At 42.2% G+C, this 13,570-nt stretch overlaps 1 protein-coding gene across 13 annotated transcripts in view; it reads left to right on the forward strand.

The window, feature by feature from the left end:
• The window catches only part of eif4g3a (eukaryotic translation initiation factor 4 gamma, 3a), a 79,802-nt gene that overhangs the window by 46,735 nt on the left and 19,497 nt on the right, over positions 1-13,570 (forward strand). For all 13 annotated transcript variants that reach the window (XM_050037817.1, XM_050037814.1, XM_050037820.1 and 10 more), the window contains 8 exons: positions 1,979-2,270; positions 2,476-2,600; positions 5,859-5,978; positions 6,631-6,789; positions 7,083-7,280; positions 8,983-9,129; positions 9,214-9,450; positions 12,036-12,140. In XM_050037817.1, the coding sequence (XP_049893774.1) occupies positions 1,979-2,270; positions 2,476-2,600; positions 5,859-5,978; positions 6,631-6,789; positions 7,083-7,280; positions 8,983-9,129; positions 9,214-9,450; positions 12,036-12,140 (1,383 nt within the window). The remainder of the gene's footprint in view (positions 1-1,978; positions 2,271-2,475; positions 2,601-5,858; positions 5,979-6,630; positions 6,790-7,082; positions 7,281-8,982; positions 9,130-9,213; positions 9,451-12,035; positions 12,141-13,570) is intronic.

Genomic DNA, 13,570 nt, shown 5'->3' on the forward strand with positions numbered 1-13,570 from the left:
GAAACACACAAATCACAGAAGATAAACATTGCCGCCCACATTTAGTCATCTTGGAGCATAAAGAAGTTTATTTCACTCTATCTTCTGAATTCAGACTCAGTGTGTCAAAAAAGTTAATATGTCTCACAATTTTACTTTATAATAAACAAATTTTGGCTGTTGGATGAAGCTGGCTCAACACTGGACTCAGAGTATTACCTCAGTTGTTTCACTTGGAGACCAACTTCAGCGCCCCCACTGGAAGCTGCTATTTATTTTTGAGGATAAAAGATGTAAAGTGTCTCACTGAGATTGAAAATCACTTACAGGAGGGTCCTGGTCAGGATAGTACAGAGCATTTAACATAGAACACAAAGTATTTTTTGCTGTGCATAAATTGTGTTGCATATACAGATAAATATTCAGTCCCTCCAGGATTTTACAGGCTTTTTTGGGGGATTTGTTGCAGCCTAAAATGCAATCCTTTTCTCAAAAAATTGCAATGCATGTTGCCATGCTTTTAGGTGTTTTTTTGCAATTAAATTGCAGGATCAAGTGAAAATTAAAAAAAAAAGATAGTTGCTGATTTTTGATAGATGTTTAATTTATTAAAAATTGAGGGGACAGCAGAGGAGATGCCCACACACCAATACAATTGGGCTGGACAGCCACAAAAAAGGTTCAGATGTCAATTTATTAGGAACATCCGTGCACAAAAAGTGCAAAAAATAATAAAAAGTGATTAACAGCAACGACAAATGTTTCAGAGCACTGATGATAGTTAAGGACTGAAACGTTTGCCGCTGTTTTTCATATTTTTTTTATTTTTTTTTATTGCACTTTGAGTGCCTTTCTTTTTGTGCACTGATGTTCCAAATAAACTGACCTTTTTGCATTGATCTCAGCCTGTGAACTTTTTTTTGGTGGCTGTTCAGCCCAGTTGTATTGGTGTGCGGGTATCTCCTCTGCCGTCCTTTCTTGGTTGACCATTGTACCGACCCACCCAAGATAAACGTTTTTGTTGCCCTAAAAAGGCGCAGTTTTACAGCAGCCCTTAGAGTTAAGAATTGAAGGCAACTTGTTTCAGTGAGAATAAAACCATACTGCTCCGTGTCTGTGATTTATACTACACTACTGGTACCACTAACCATGCATATTTAATTCTAATTATTTTATTGACATTGTGTTTCAGCCATTATTGGGGCTGTGTTTCGCAGATAAAAAGTCAGTTGATGTCATTTTGCTCTAACACAGGGCAAAACAGTTTACCCTCGCTTTCATGCAGAACATCAGGGAATTGCCTCGCACAGTATTTTTTCTTGGTAAATTTGAGACGTTTGTGTCGCACATGCCGGCATCTTCTCAACCACAAGAACGTGAGTGTATGCAGTCGGCTGTTACGATTGGCTATTGCACAGAACTCACAGGGATTGGTTTAATTGCCGTTAATTGTTGCCATCACAACATCCTGAAGGGGCTGAATATTTCAGATATGACAGATGGAAAATCACACAAGCATAGGCACGTCCAGTCTTTGTCACCAGTGGTACTGCCGACTGAAACAAGCCTATTGTGCTCCTGTTTTTGCCTTTATATATATATTGCTTGTACCTGACCCATCCTGCCCTCTCTGCATTTCATCATCTCTCATTCATCCCCTGCCCCTCACTCTGTTTTTATTTATTCATCCCTCATTCTTCACTCCTGCATTTTTACCCTGTCTTTACGTGTCCAATCATTTCACCCTGTCTGCAGATGACCTCATTACAGCTCTGTAACTGATAATTATAGACAATGTAATGTGGAGAAATGGTGATGCCACTAGTTTTTAAATGTGATTCACTGTCACGTAATATTTTGTGTCAAAGTACCCGACGAGACGACAGCAGCCATTAAAGCTGTTAGGAATTTATTACCCTGCTAAGTGATAATTAAGCATGACATAATTCTTACCGGACAATAAATGGGGATCTAAAAACTGAACCTTGCCTCCACTCAGGACGAGCCCAGGCCAGCAGATCAGCCTACTGCAGACCAGGCCCTGCAGTCAGCTCCTCTGAGCAGCAGCCCGGTGCCCCTAACGTCAGTATTCACCTCCACCTCACCTGCCCCGGCGCCCGCCAGCAGCCCCGAGGCTGATGGAAAGCCTGTCGCTCCTGAGGAGAACGGTGAGGCAGAGATGGAGCCCATGAGGAACGGGGCGGGTCACACTTCAGAGACGGAGAGCAGCGATAGTGGAGCCACGCCCGGAGACAAGGAGAACTCGACAGGGGCCACACAGGACATGGAAGGTGAGATGGGCCCTTTGGGCAAATGCTTAAAGCCACTATGGGCAAAACTTCTATCTATAAATGCAGCAGTTTTATTGATAGCTGCAATAATTCTGCCTTTAGAAGCTCCCAGTTTATAAAGTTTCTAAGTATTTCCAGTGTTAGTTTTATATTTATTCGCTCTTTTCCTCTTTCCTTTCCTCTCAAACTCTGCTTGGTGGTCCAGACCTGGCTGATCCCAGTGGGAAGCGTCAGTATGACAGGGACTTCCTGTTGGGCTTCCAGTTCATGCCTGCCTGCATACAGAAGCCTGAGGGTCTCCCACCCATCAGTGATGTGGTGCTTGACAAGGTGAGTAGGCCAGTTGTTACAGATAACCCAGCAAAAATACTTTAACCCCAGATTAATTTATCATCTGAGTGCCAAATGTTGTTTGTCTAGAAGTTATCTGTGCAGTCTGTTTCCTTCAGGAGGTGCTTGTCTTAATGTAGCTTTAAAAATGAGAAGCCACCAGTAAATTTTCCATCTCTTCCACATCTTAGATCTCTCCATGTTCAGACACAGCTGATCAAATGATAAGCTCTTTGTGAACACCTGAAACTGCTTGATAACAAACATGTAACATTTAAAACAAAATGTTGGCTTGTTTTTTTATTCGCTAGGGACATTACAGTAGAATTAGAAATGTAATATATTGTATTAGAATTGTTTTTTAAATTTAAATAGGAAAAATGAAAGTACTAGGGCTGCCTCCTGAAAGTCAAAGATTTGAAACATCCGTCAGAGATCCCTTAGTCGACTGGGATTCTTAGGCCGGAATTCCACTGGATGCGTGTCCGGAGGAGCGCGGCAGCTCCACCGGACAGCGGGAGTCACGAGGACCCATGAGATCTCGCAAATTCACGTATAATCGTGCGATATAACAAGATGTAGTTTCTATAAACAGAACCACAAAGCCAGAGGAGTAGTAGGAAGACATCTCAGTGCACCTCCATGATTAACATCGCCTCGNGGCCGGAATTCCACTGGATGCGTGTCCGGAGGAGCGCGGCAGCTCCACCGGACAGCGGGAGTCACGAGGACCCATGAGATCTCGCGAATTCACGCATAATCGTGCGATATAACAAGATGTAGTTTCTATAAATCTCGCGAATTCACGCATAATCGTGCGATATAACAAGATGTAGTTTCTATAAACAGAACCACAAAGCCAGAGTAGTAGTAGGAAGACATCTCAGTGCACCTCCATGATTAACATCGCCTCGTCCATGGTGTCAACGGGGTGAAATGACATCTGAAAACCTCTGACCTGTTGACTTCAGGCCTGCCTCCGCCCATTATGACGTTTTCAAGGTCTAGTGCAGGGAAATATGATCCGCCGTGAACACTGTGTATTTTATTTTGGAAATTAACCGGATGTTTTATTTTGTTTCTGTGCACAACTTCCTGCCCCGCACGATCTGCTCTGTGCGGAATTGCTGCATTGTGCTCCAGCGTCTGGCAAAAATAGAAGTCCTGCGTATCTGTTGTGGAGGGCTCCGGAGTGCCGCAGCTAAGACGGAACACAGCACAGCCGCAGCCGGTGGAAGCACACACATTGACTAGAATTGAAACGTATCGGCTCAGCTTCATTCCCAAAATTTAGCTGCAGAGTGAGTGCTCCCCACTGTCAAGTTGCTCTCCTGAACAGGCAGCTGCACACACAGAGGCAGCTACCTGCTACAAGTCGATTGGCTGTAGAAACAGGTGACGTGTCTCATGTTCTAAAACCAGTCGCTTGAGTGGCTTGAGTCGAGCTCAGACCGGCCAGTGCGCACCGCTGCAACTTTTCTCTGCAACGTTCTGTAACGGTTTAGTCTCGTTGCAGATCTTTGGTCTGAACTGGGCTTGATATGATACAACTTCTGGGGACATTTCAGTTCCCAGATTCAGCTGTAGAGTGAGAGCTACTCCCTTTCAAGCTGCTCTCCTGTACGGGCAGCTGCAGACCCAGACCCAGGGTTGGTGTGAGTGAGACGGAAGCAGCTGCTTGGGAGTCAGGCTACGAGATAACGTTATCTTCTCCATAGAAGTGGTTAATTTACAGCTCACAACAGCTTAATTTCAGACAGTCTAACTTTTATTTAATGTCTGGTGTCTTCACAAAATCGTCGTTTGCGCAGTTAGTATGCAGTAGCTCAGAGAACTAACTTAGCTTGTTTACTATAATTCCTTAATGTTGCCGTGACCCTGAACATCCTGCCCAACTCTAAAACTCATTATGGAAAAAAAGGAATAAATGGTTGAATATTTGTGTTGAACAGCCAAATCTAATTGGACTGGCAGCAGCCTAGAGAGAACATCCACAGATAGCACAAACCCATCCACAAAGATACATACACACAAATAAGAACACAAAATAGAAAACACAGATGTGTATCTGTACAGTCCGTCTTCTTCAGGAGGTCTTTATCTAAATGTAGTTTTAAAAAATGGAATATCGGCAGTAAAGATGTCTTTTTACCGTTATGGCCATGATGTCAGGCGCAATGCGATTATCAATTAGTCAATTACAGAACAAACATTCTGTGGTTTTGGCTTCTGGTGTAAAGATTTGTTGCTTTTCTTCTGTTTATAACAATGCAAATTAAAAGTCGTTAGGTTTGTTTGTTAGTCGGACAAAACAAGCAGTTTGGAAAATCTCACCTCAGGCTCTGGGAAATGGTTCATAATTTTGTGAGGTTTTAAAGACTAAGCCATTAAGCTGTTAAATGATAGATTATATTAATCAATAATGAAAACAGTCATTAGTTGAAGCCCTAGTTGAATAAAGCTCTTCATAAAAGTCCCTCTCCATTAGCTGAAAGCAACAGGCAGCGTTTGAGACGTTATTTTGTTAAAATATGTGCTCTGAATCAAAGCTACAGCACACAGAGTTCGGTTCTTTCCTCTGATCCACACACACGTACGTATGGGTGGAACATATGGCCCTGCTGAAAATGCTGTTTTGATTAAAATCACATTGCTATTATGTCACACTTGGCAGTGTTAAGAGCACCAGCCCCTCCCCCCCTCCAGTTCTCCAAAAAGAACAAGCAGCCCGGCGATGTACGATCCCAAAGTCTCATTTTCTCTGAGGGAGAAAGTGAAATCTCGCTGGGAAAGAGTGGAGAGGAAGTCAAGGACAGCTGAAAGACAAAGAGCTGGATTTGTTCTTCTCTCCTCCCCCACAACTATCTCTCTCTTTCGCTCTCCCTCTCTCTGTCCTGCGTTCCTTCCTCCCCTCCTTCCCCTCCACATCTGGTTCTGACTTTTCTCACTGAACGGTCCGCTGATCCTGTCGAGCACAATTTATCACCGGTGCAGTTACAATACATAAAATTAAAAAGTGCCAATGTAGAATCTCTGTCATTTACAACAGGTCACCTTTAAGGGACCACAGGGTTAGACATGCACACACACACACACACACACACACACACACACACACACACCAGGCTGACTCCCTTCACCCTGTTACCACTATTATTAGGGGATCACTGCTCCCCCTGCTGTTGAGCTCATTATATGCTTGTGTGTGTTTGTGTGTCTGTGTGTGATGATGTATTGTGTATGTTATGTGTCACACAGATGAACCAAAACAAGTTGCCATCTCGAGTGGTGGACTCCAGGGTGATTTCCAGAGGACCTGATTTCACACCTGCCTTTGCCGATTTTGGCAGGCAGATGACCGGAGGACGAGGCGCAGCGGTGAGTCACAAACAAACACACACACACACACACACACAGAAGCTGACACAGTCATTCATAAAGTCACACGCACACGCGCCAATTCCTGCTTTCCGGCTCCTCTCTCCACAGTTTGTCCTCATGTTTAATAGATAACTTTGCTGATTTTAAGTGGAGGAAAGAATGAAACAGATACGACACATCTTTCAAACTTTTCCCTGATAGTTGGCGGATAATGGGATACAATTTCAGCTCCAGTTGGTTTCAGCCGACATTCATTAATGTCTAGTGGCTGATTCAACACAGAAAACCTCCATTATATCACTCCAAACACTGTTTCACCAGCGTGAGAGTCAAGATTTGTCTGATTAGAATAAACCTGCTCGAGTGCTTCAGCACGTTAGAGAGTATCTGGTCTTCTGGACGATGCAGGGCCAGTTCAAGTAGAGCAGATTTTATATTTCACAAAATAATGAGGAGACTCTTTTTGGCAGAGGATTGTTGTCCGCACAAGGCACTGTCAGCTACCTTTTAAAGTCACGATGCTTGGTTTCATGTTATGTTGACAGACGATGTGTTATTGTGACTGGTTAAAAGACAAATCATGTTTCAGTTCATCAGCTTGTTGCGACGAGAAATATTGACCTGGTGTTCTCTTTGTCTGCATTTACAGCTTATGAACATCGGGACACGTCGGCCTCCACCCAGGAAGATCATCATGAACGTGTCGGTTAATGATGACGTTCAGCTAAAAAAATCAGAGAACGCCTGGAAACCTGGCATGAAGAGGGCCGACGTTGCTGCAGATGATCCTGAGGCGCAAAACACACAGGTAGGGCTGAATATACACACATGCATGTAACACGAACGCAGAAACAAAACACAGAAGAGGGTCTTTGCAGACGTCAGCTGTTTTTAATATTTGTTAACCATAAAATCTACTTGGTTGAAGAGCTTTGACTTATTAAAACTTATTACAGAATCAGCTGTTTGGTTTAATTCTGGGGGCAAAAATGGAAAAAGAAAAGAGTTGAGTCGTATTACTACAGACTGAAACAACTTTACACAATAATCTTCATATAAAATGATTGATTGGTGTTTTTTATCGTGACTGATTCCCCTCAGGAGCTTTTCAAGAAGGTACGCAGCATCCTGAACAAGCTGACGCCTCAGAAGTTCAACCAGCTGATGAAGCAGGTGGCGGACCTGACCATTGACACAGAAGAGAGGCTCAAAGGCGTCATCGACCTGGTATTTGAGAAGGCCATCGACGAGCCCAGCTTCTCCGTGGCCTATGGAAACATGTGTCGCTGCCTTGCCACGGTAAGTGTGGAGACCACAAGCTGCCAAAATTAAATAGAAATTGCTGTGTTCATGTGGAATCATGGAGAGGGTAGACAGCATTTCAGTAGACAAGAGCAGGACAGTAAAATTAAGAGGGACTTACAGAGAATAACGGTAAGGAGACAGTATTTCCATTCAAACTTTGTGCTATCCTCCGCGACGGACTTTACAACCGAATGTTACGTCGCTCCTACACACCAGGCGAAAACATGGGCGATCAGACAATTACTGGACATGACTAGAAAAGTTATAATAATAAAAATTATATGAATTATATGAAAAATTATAAACACAAGATAATTATAATTGAATGTATTTTATTCCATTTTTCATGTGTGTTTTATTTTAATGTCCTGCCTGTCTGTTTGGTTTTTCTGTGCTGTTCAGGTGTTTCAGCCTGTTGTTTACCGTCTGCCTGATTCCATGTGAACGCAGCATAAATGGCTCATTAATTTTCCATCAAATTAACCAAAAATCATAAGGAAAATAAATGAATTAATTGATAACATGTGACATAAATTAATACATGTCACATACACAGAATTTTTTTTTTGTAGAAATAAATAGGGGGAAAATTGCAGAGGGAAAATAATAATAGTAATAATAAAAACTTTATTTATAAAGCACTATTTATAAAGCACAGTTCATATAGCAAGTGTACCCCGTGCTTAACATTAATAAAATGAGAAAATATAGATAAAAGGCATTGAGATAAAGTGAATAAGATACAAATTAAAAACCACACAAATACATACAGGCACAGAAATTAAAAAATATATACACATTAATAAATTAAATATAAATAAAATAAAAAATAAAATAAATTCATTAATTAAAAAAGGAATAAATAAATGAAAAAATGCATATCTTAAAAATGATTATAAACAAATTAAAGTCAAAATTTAATAGAAAATTAAATAATTTGGAGAGTTAGTACAAAGGTAAGAAAATAAAGAGGCAAATTAAGAAATACCAGTTTATGTCACTTTTTATCAAATAATTATTCCTTCATTTATTTTTTTAATATTATTTTTGGTGCATTTAATAGCACACTGATTTATTTTTTGAGTCAGTCATTTATTTATTTTTGATTACGTCCGCTTTTCTCTTCCACAATTAAGCCGGTCATTATTTTGACTTTATGAATAAATAATACTACCTCAAACTGTGGTTCGTTCACGGGGGATTCTAGTACAACAAATAAACTTTTTTGAATTCCACAGACGGTGCAGTTTACTGTAAGTGTGTGCATCCCAAATGAAACAAAACCAATTTGCATCCCAATGTTCAGTCAACAACTCCCTAAATGTTTCAGCTGCAAACAGATCGATGGATTTAAATTCATCTCTGCTTCCGTGCAACATAATGCTGTGCGATACGACTCAGTTCGATACAATGTGATGATGTAGTGTGAACATTATCACTTTTTGATGACTCGAGAGAAGAAACCGTACGATGTGTTACACCCACTGTCCACAGTAGTAGGAGGGGAAAAGATGCTGCTGCTGCATTGATTGGATTGAATTTGTTGGTAGTAAAATATGAAATAAGTCTTAATGATCATTTTAAATGGGTCTAACTGCCTTGTCTGCCCAACACTAGAGTCACTGTTAAACATTTTTAAAGGTTTACGCTGTCTTAACACTTCTGTTTTTCACCTGTATCTACTGTTCCTGCTCAGCTCAAAGTGCCCATGACAGACAAACCCAACACCACAGTGAACTTTCGCAAGCTGCTGCTAAACCGCTGCCAGAAGGAGTTTGAGAAAGACAAGGTGGACGACGTGGTGTTCGAGAGGAAGCAGAAAGAGCTGGACTCTGCTGCATCGGTATGCATCACTCAAGTTTGACACCTGATTTGAAACTCTGACAAAGGTGTACATATTTGTTAAATATTCCCTTGGTTGCCTCAGACGACGGAGCGCGAGCGGCTTCAGGAAGAGCTGGAGGAAGCCAAGGACAAAGCCCGGCGGCGTTCCATCGGCAACATCAGGTTCATCGGCGAGCTCTTCAAGCTCAAGATGTTGACGGAGGCCATCATGCATGACTGTGTGGTGAAGCTGCTCAAGAACCACGATGAGGAGTCTTTAGAGTGCCTGTGCAGGCTGCTCACCACCATCGGCAAGGACCTCGACTTCGAGAAGGCCAAGGTGAGACGGAGAAGGAATTTGGTTTCATAAAGTGAGCCAGACTGGTTAATACTAGCTCATTATTTTGGGAAATCCACTTATTTGTTTTCAAGCAGAGAGTTAGATGAGAAGATTGAAACCACTGTCATGTCTTTACAGTTAAATTTAAGCTTCAGACAGTTAGCTTAGCTTAGCATAAAGACTGGAAACAGGGCGAACAGCTGGTCTGGCTCTGTCCTACTGTCATAAGTAGTAGTAGTGGTATTAAACAGGGTTGTAACTCGTGATTATTTTCTCAATTAACTGATTAGTTATTTGGTCTGCACAGGCTTTTTTCTAGCTCAGAATGACGTATAAGTGGTACCATCCTCATCATATAGAGACACGTGCATGTGCACTGTGGTTTCACCTGGCTCAAGGAACATCAACAACATATTTCAGGAGTTCTCATAATTATATATGTGTGAATTTTGTAGTAGACTATTTCTTTTCAGTGTTGGACTTTGTAGACGGTCCCTGCCTGCACACTCGTCTAACAGCAGGCTGCAAATAGGGAGCAACGCTACTTGTCCAGCTCGAAGTTGTAGCTCATTGTCCACCTTACTACGGGTAGGAGGAGGTGTCGTATAAACAACTTTTTGTTTGGGTTAGTAATTCGGGAAGTTTGAATCTGTGAATATCTTTGCAACTTTACCAGACTCCACAGAGCTGTGTTCACAAATGCAGACGACCATTTGTGACACCGTTGTGCACTGGCGATATGAAACTATATTAAAACATTTAACAGCAGGAAAAAGGAGACTAATTGTGATGAGCTTGTCGGCTTTCTTTTGCGCTCATAGGTCTGGTATCCGCTTTCCAGTGGTCTGGCAAAAAACAGACAGCTCTTTTCTTCCTCTTCGGCAGTTTTGGCTGCACCTCTACCGGTACCCTGTACTGATTATGATACAGTACCACCACATTGACGTAATGCTGCAATTGCAGTTACAAATGACAAAACATCCACCAAGTGCAATGCTTGTTAGAAGAGTGTTTCCATTAAAGACACCTGTCAAAGTTTTGTCGAGACCTGGAGGCAGGACAAAAATTGACAGAAGCGGTCGCCTCAAAATTCTCTATGCAGAAAAACCCTGCCTTAAAATGTCAGATGACGTCCTCATATGTCCTGTTTTGTCCACAATCCAAAGATTTCTTTTAAAAATTACTCAAACCCATTCATTCATTCATTCATTCATTCATTCATTTCCGTAACCGCTTATCCTGTTAGGGGTCACGGGGGGCTGGAGCCTATCCCAGCTGACATTGGGCGAAGGGTGGGTACATCCTGGACAGGTCACCAGACTATCACAGGGCTGACACATAGAGACAGACAACCATTCACACTCAGGTTCACACCTACGGACAATTTAGAGTCACCAATTAACCTGCATGTCTTTGGACTGTGGGAGGAAACCGGAGTACCTGGAGAAAACCCACACTGACACAGGGAGAACATACAAACTCCGCGCTGGTGATTGATTTAAATGTGGACGACTAATCATATGATAGATTCCTCGGCACAGTAGTAGTAGAAGTCGTCTATTAAAAGTAGGTGTGGATGCGTGACATATTTCGAGGCTCACTGGCACCAGGGTCAGACCTTGAACAGGGCTTCCCATAAGGTGAGCAGTTTATCAGCAGCCCTTTCACATCAGCACAGTGTGTCAGTATGCCTCTGCCAACACGCCACCAGGATAAATTCCTCTGTACTCTGCTGGTTACTTGGAAAATGAGGTGACTGTGGAGGTGATTCTGATCCCAGCAACACAGTTTTGTGAGACATAAAAGAGAAAGTTCTGGTGGGATTCAATCCCACACCAGCTGGGCTACATTCAGTTCCAGAAGCAGAGGAGAAACTGTTTATGTAGGTTATGAGGAAACAGGAATATCCCCTCCGTGTCCCCACAGTGGATGCTCTGCTTTGTTCTGTCTGACCGGCTCTCCTGTTAACACCAGCGAGAGTCCTCAGATGCTCTGAGATACACAGCTGACCCCAGAGCCTTTCTGCTCTGTCTCTGCTGTACTGTGATGTGTGGTTTGATCCTTGTCTTCTACCAGTCACCCTGTGGAAGGAAAGCCCTCTGACCAGCGGGGAGCCTGCTATGAACTCAGCATTATAACTCTGCTGTTTTCTCTTTTTTTTTTTTTTTTTAAGGATTTTTACACTCAAATTTTTAATCATAGAAGCATAATTTTTGGACATTAAACCCCACAGAGTGCATTCATAAATCATCTTGTCCTTCATTTGAGTTTCATCACGTTTAATGTGGTAATTTTCTGAACATGGCCGTTTTAATGTCGGGCCATTACAGTGAATTGGAGCTGTGCTTTCAGGCCAATTACAGTTTTAGCTCTGCCGTCTACCAAATTGTTCCGATGTAGCTCTGAGCGGTCAGGACAGCCTCTGCTCCGAGTCACACTCTGACCAATCTGTCAGTTCAGTGTAATTATGTGGAAATTCCTGAAATCTGCTGTCTAGTAAATTGAAGAGTAATATAGACTATAACCTTCATGTCTCGTGTTAACCTCCTCTGTCTCTCTCTCTCTCTCTGTGTCTCGTTCCTCAGCCTCGCATGGATCAGTATTTCAATCAGATGGAAAAAATTGTCAAGGAGAGGAAGACGTCATCTAGGATACGGTTTATGTTACAGGACGTTATAGACCTGAGATTGGTGAGTGTGTGTGTTTGTGTGTGGTTTTGATGTTTGTTTTGTCCAAAGTCCCGCCTCATGTTCAGACCAGCTCTGGTTCACGATGAATTTTCCCACAGAGGTTTGTTTCATTGATCTCTCCGACCTCCTGGAACATGATATCAGGTATTCTGGTCATATTCTGCTAAATGGATCTACTACGGCTCTTGTTATTGAATTTTAACACCTTTCAGAAAGAGTGATGGGGAAAAAACGCTGGAAAATACACTGTGGAACTTCATACTGCTGATAGCACATGATAAGTCTTTTTAGGAAAAGCTGTAGCCAAGGCCATTAAGATATGTTAACAGCAGATTGCTTTGCGTTAGAAGAATACAACTTTGCTATATTGGTCTTCTATAATATTAATTCTACCTTCAGTGTACACCTTTGTAAACAAGGATGGATATTCTGTGTAAATCATCAGCATGTTTATTAACATATTAATGGTGTATTAATAGACACACTGACAGGTTTGTCTCTTCAGACACTGATTAGGTTTCTCTTATAGTGTTAATATCAACAAGTCAGTGCACCTAAAACATTATAAGCTGCCATTTATTCTACCATATAAGGTTGTGTTGCGTTCAGGTACCCATTAGCTCACCAGGTAGAGTGCATACCTGCAAGTCTGAACCCTTACTTCAGCTCCCCTGTAGGACGCTTCGGGGCAGCAATGCAAAAATGGGGTCTCGTGGACAGTGCCCACTGCAAATGCAGGGTCCACTACAAACTAGGGCTGCTCAATCATGGAAAAAATCATAATCGTGATTATTTTTGGTCAAAATTGAAATCACCATTATGCAAACGATTATGCGGCGCACGTGATGACTTATATTGTTTACACGACGGCATGTCCTTTCTATCTCCACATGGTCGCGCGTTTACAATTCTCCTGCTCTCTGTATCAGTCACAGGGGAGGTCGGCCCCGATGCGCACACACACACACACGTGCCTCGCATTATTCGTAGTTCACCTACTACCTACTGAATAGAGGAGGGGAGGGGGCGGTATTGCACATGCACGGCTTTCGTAGAAGACAAAATAACATCTCCAGGCGTCCATGACCAAAAATCGTTTACCCTGGATTTCATTAATTTTGAAATCATTTGACGTCAAAATCGTAATCGCGATCACCAGACGATTAATTGCACAGCTTTACCACAAACTCTGGAACACACAATAACCAGCTGTCCCAAACACCGCCCACCGAATGGCTTGCCTCAACAGAGCTGAAGGCCTAAGGACACACGCTAGAAGAAGAAAGCTGTCTTTGCTTCTTAACATCAGTTTTAGTCAGTGAGCTAACTTTTGCTACCAGACTGTGGTTTGGGACAAAACAAAAAAGTAGAATGAACACACCAATCGGTCGTCTCTCATGGCTTCACCTCTTGAGAGTCTAGTCAATTTC

The sequence above is a fragment of the Epinephelus moara genome, chromosome 24 (assembly GCF_006386435.1).
Source record: "Epinephelus moara isolate mb chromosome 24, YSFRI_EMoa_1.0, whole genome shotgun sequence".
NCBI lineage: Eukaryota > Metazoa > Chordata > Actinopteri > Perciformes > Serranidae > Epinephelus > Epinephelus moara.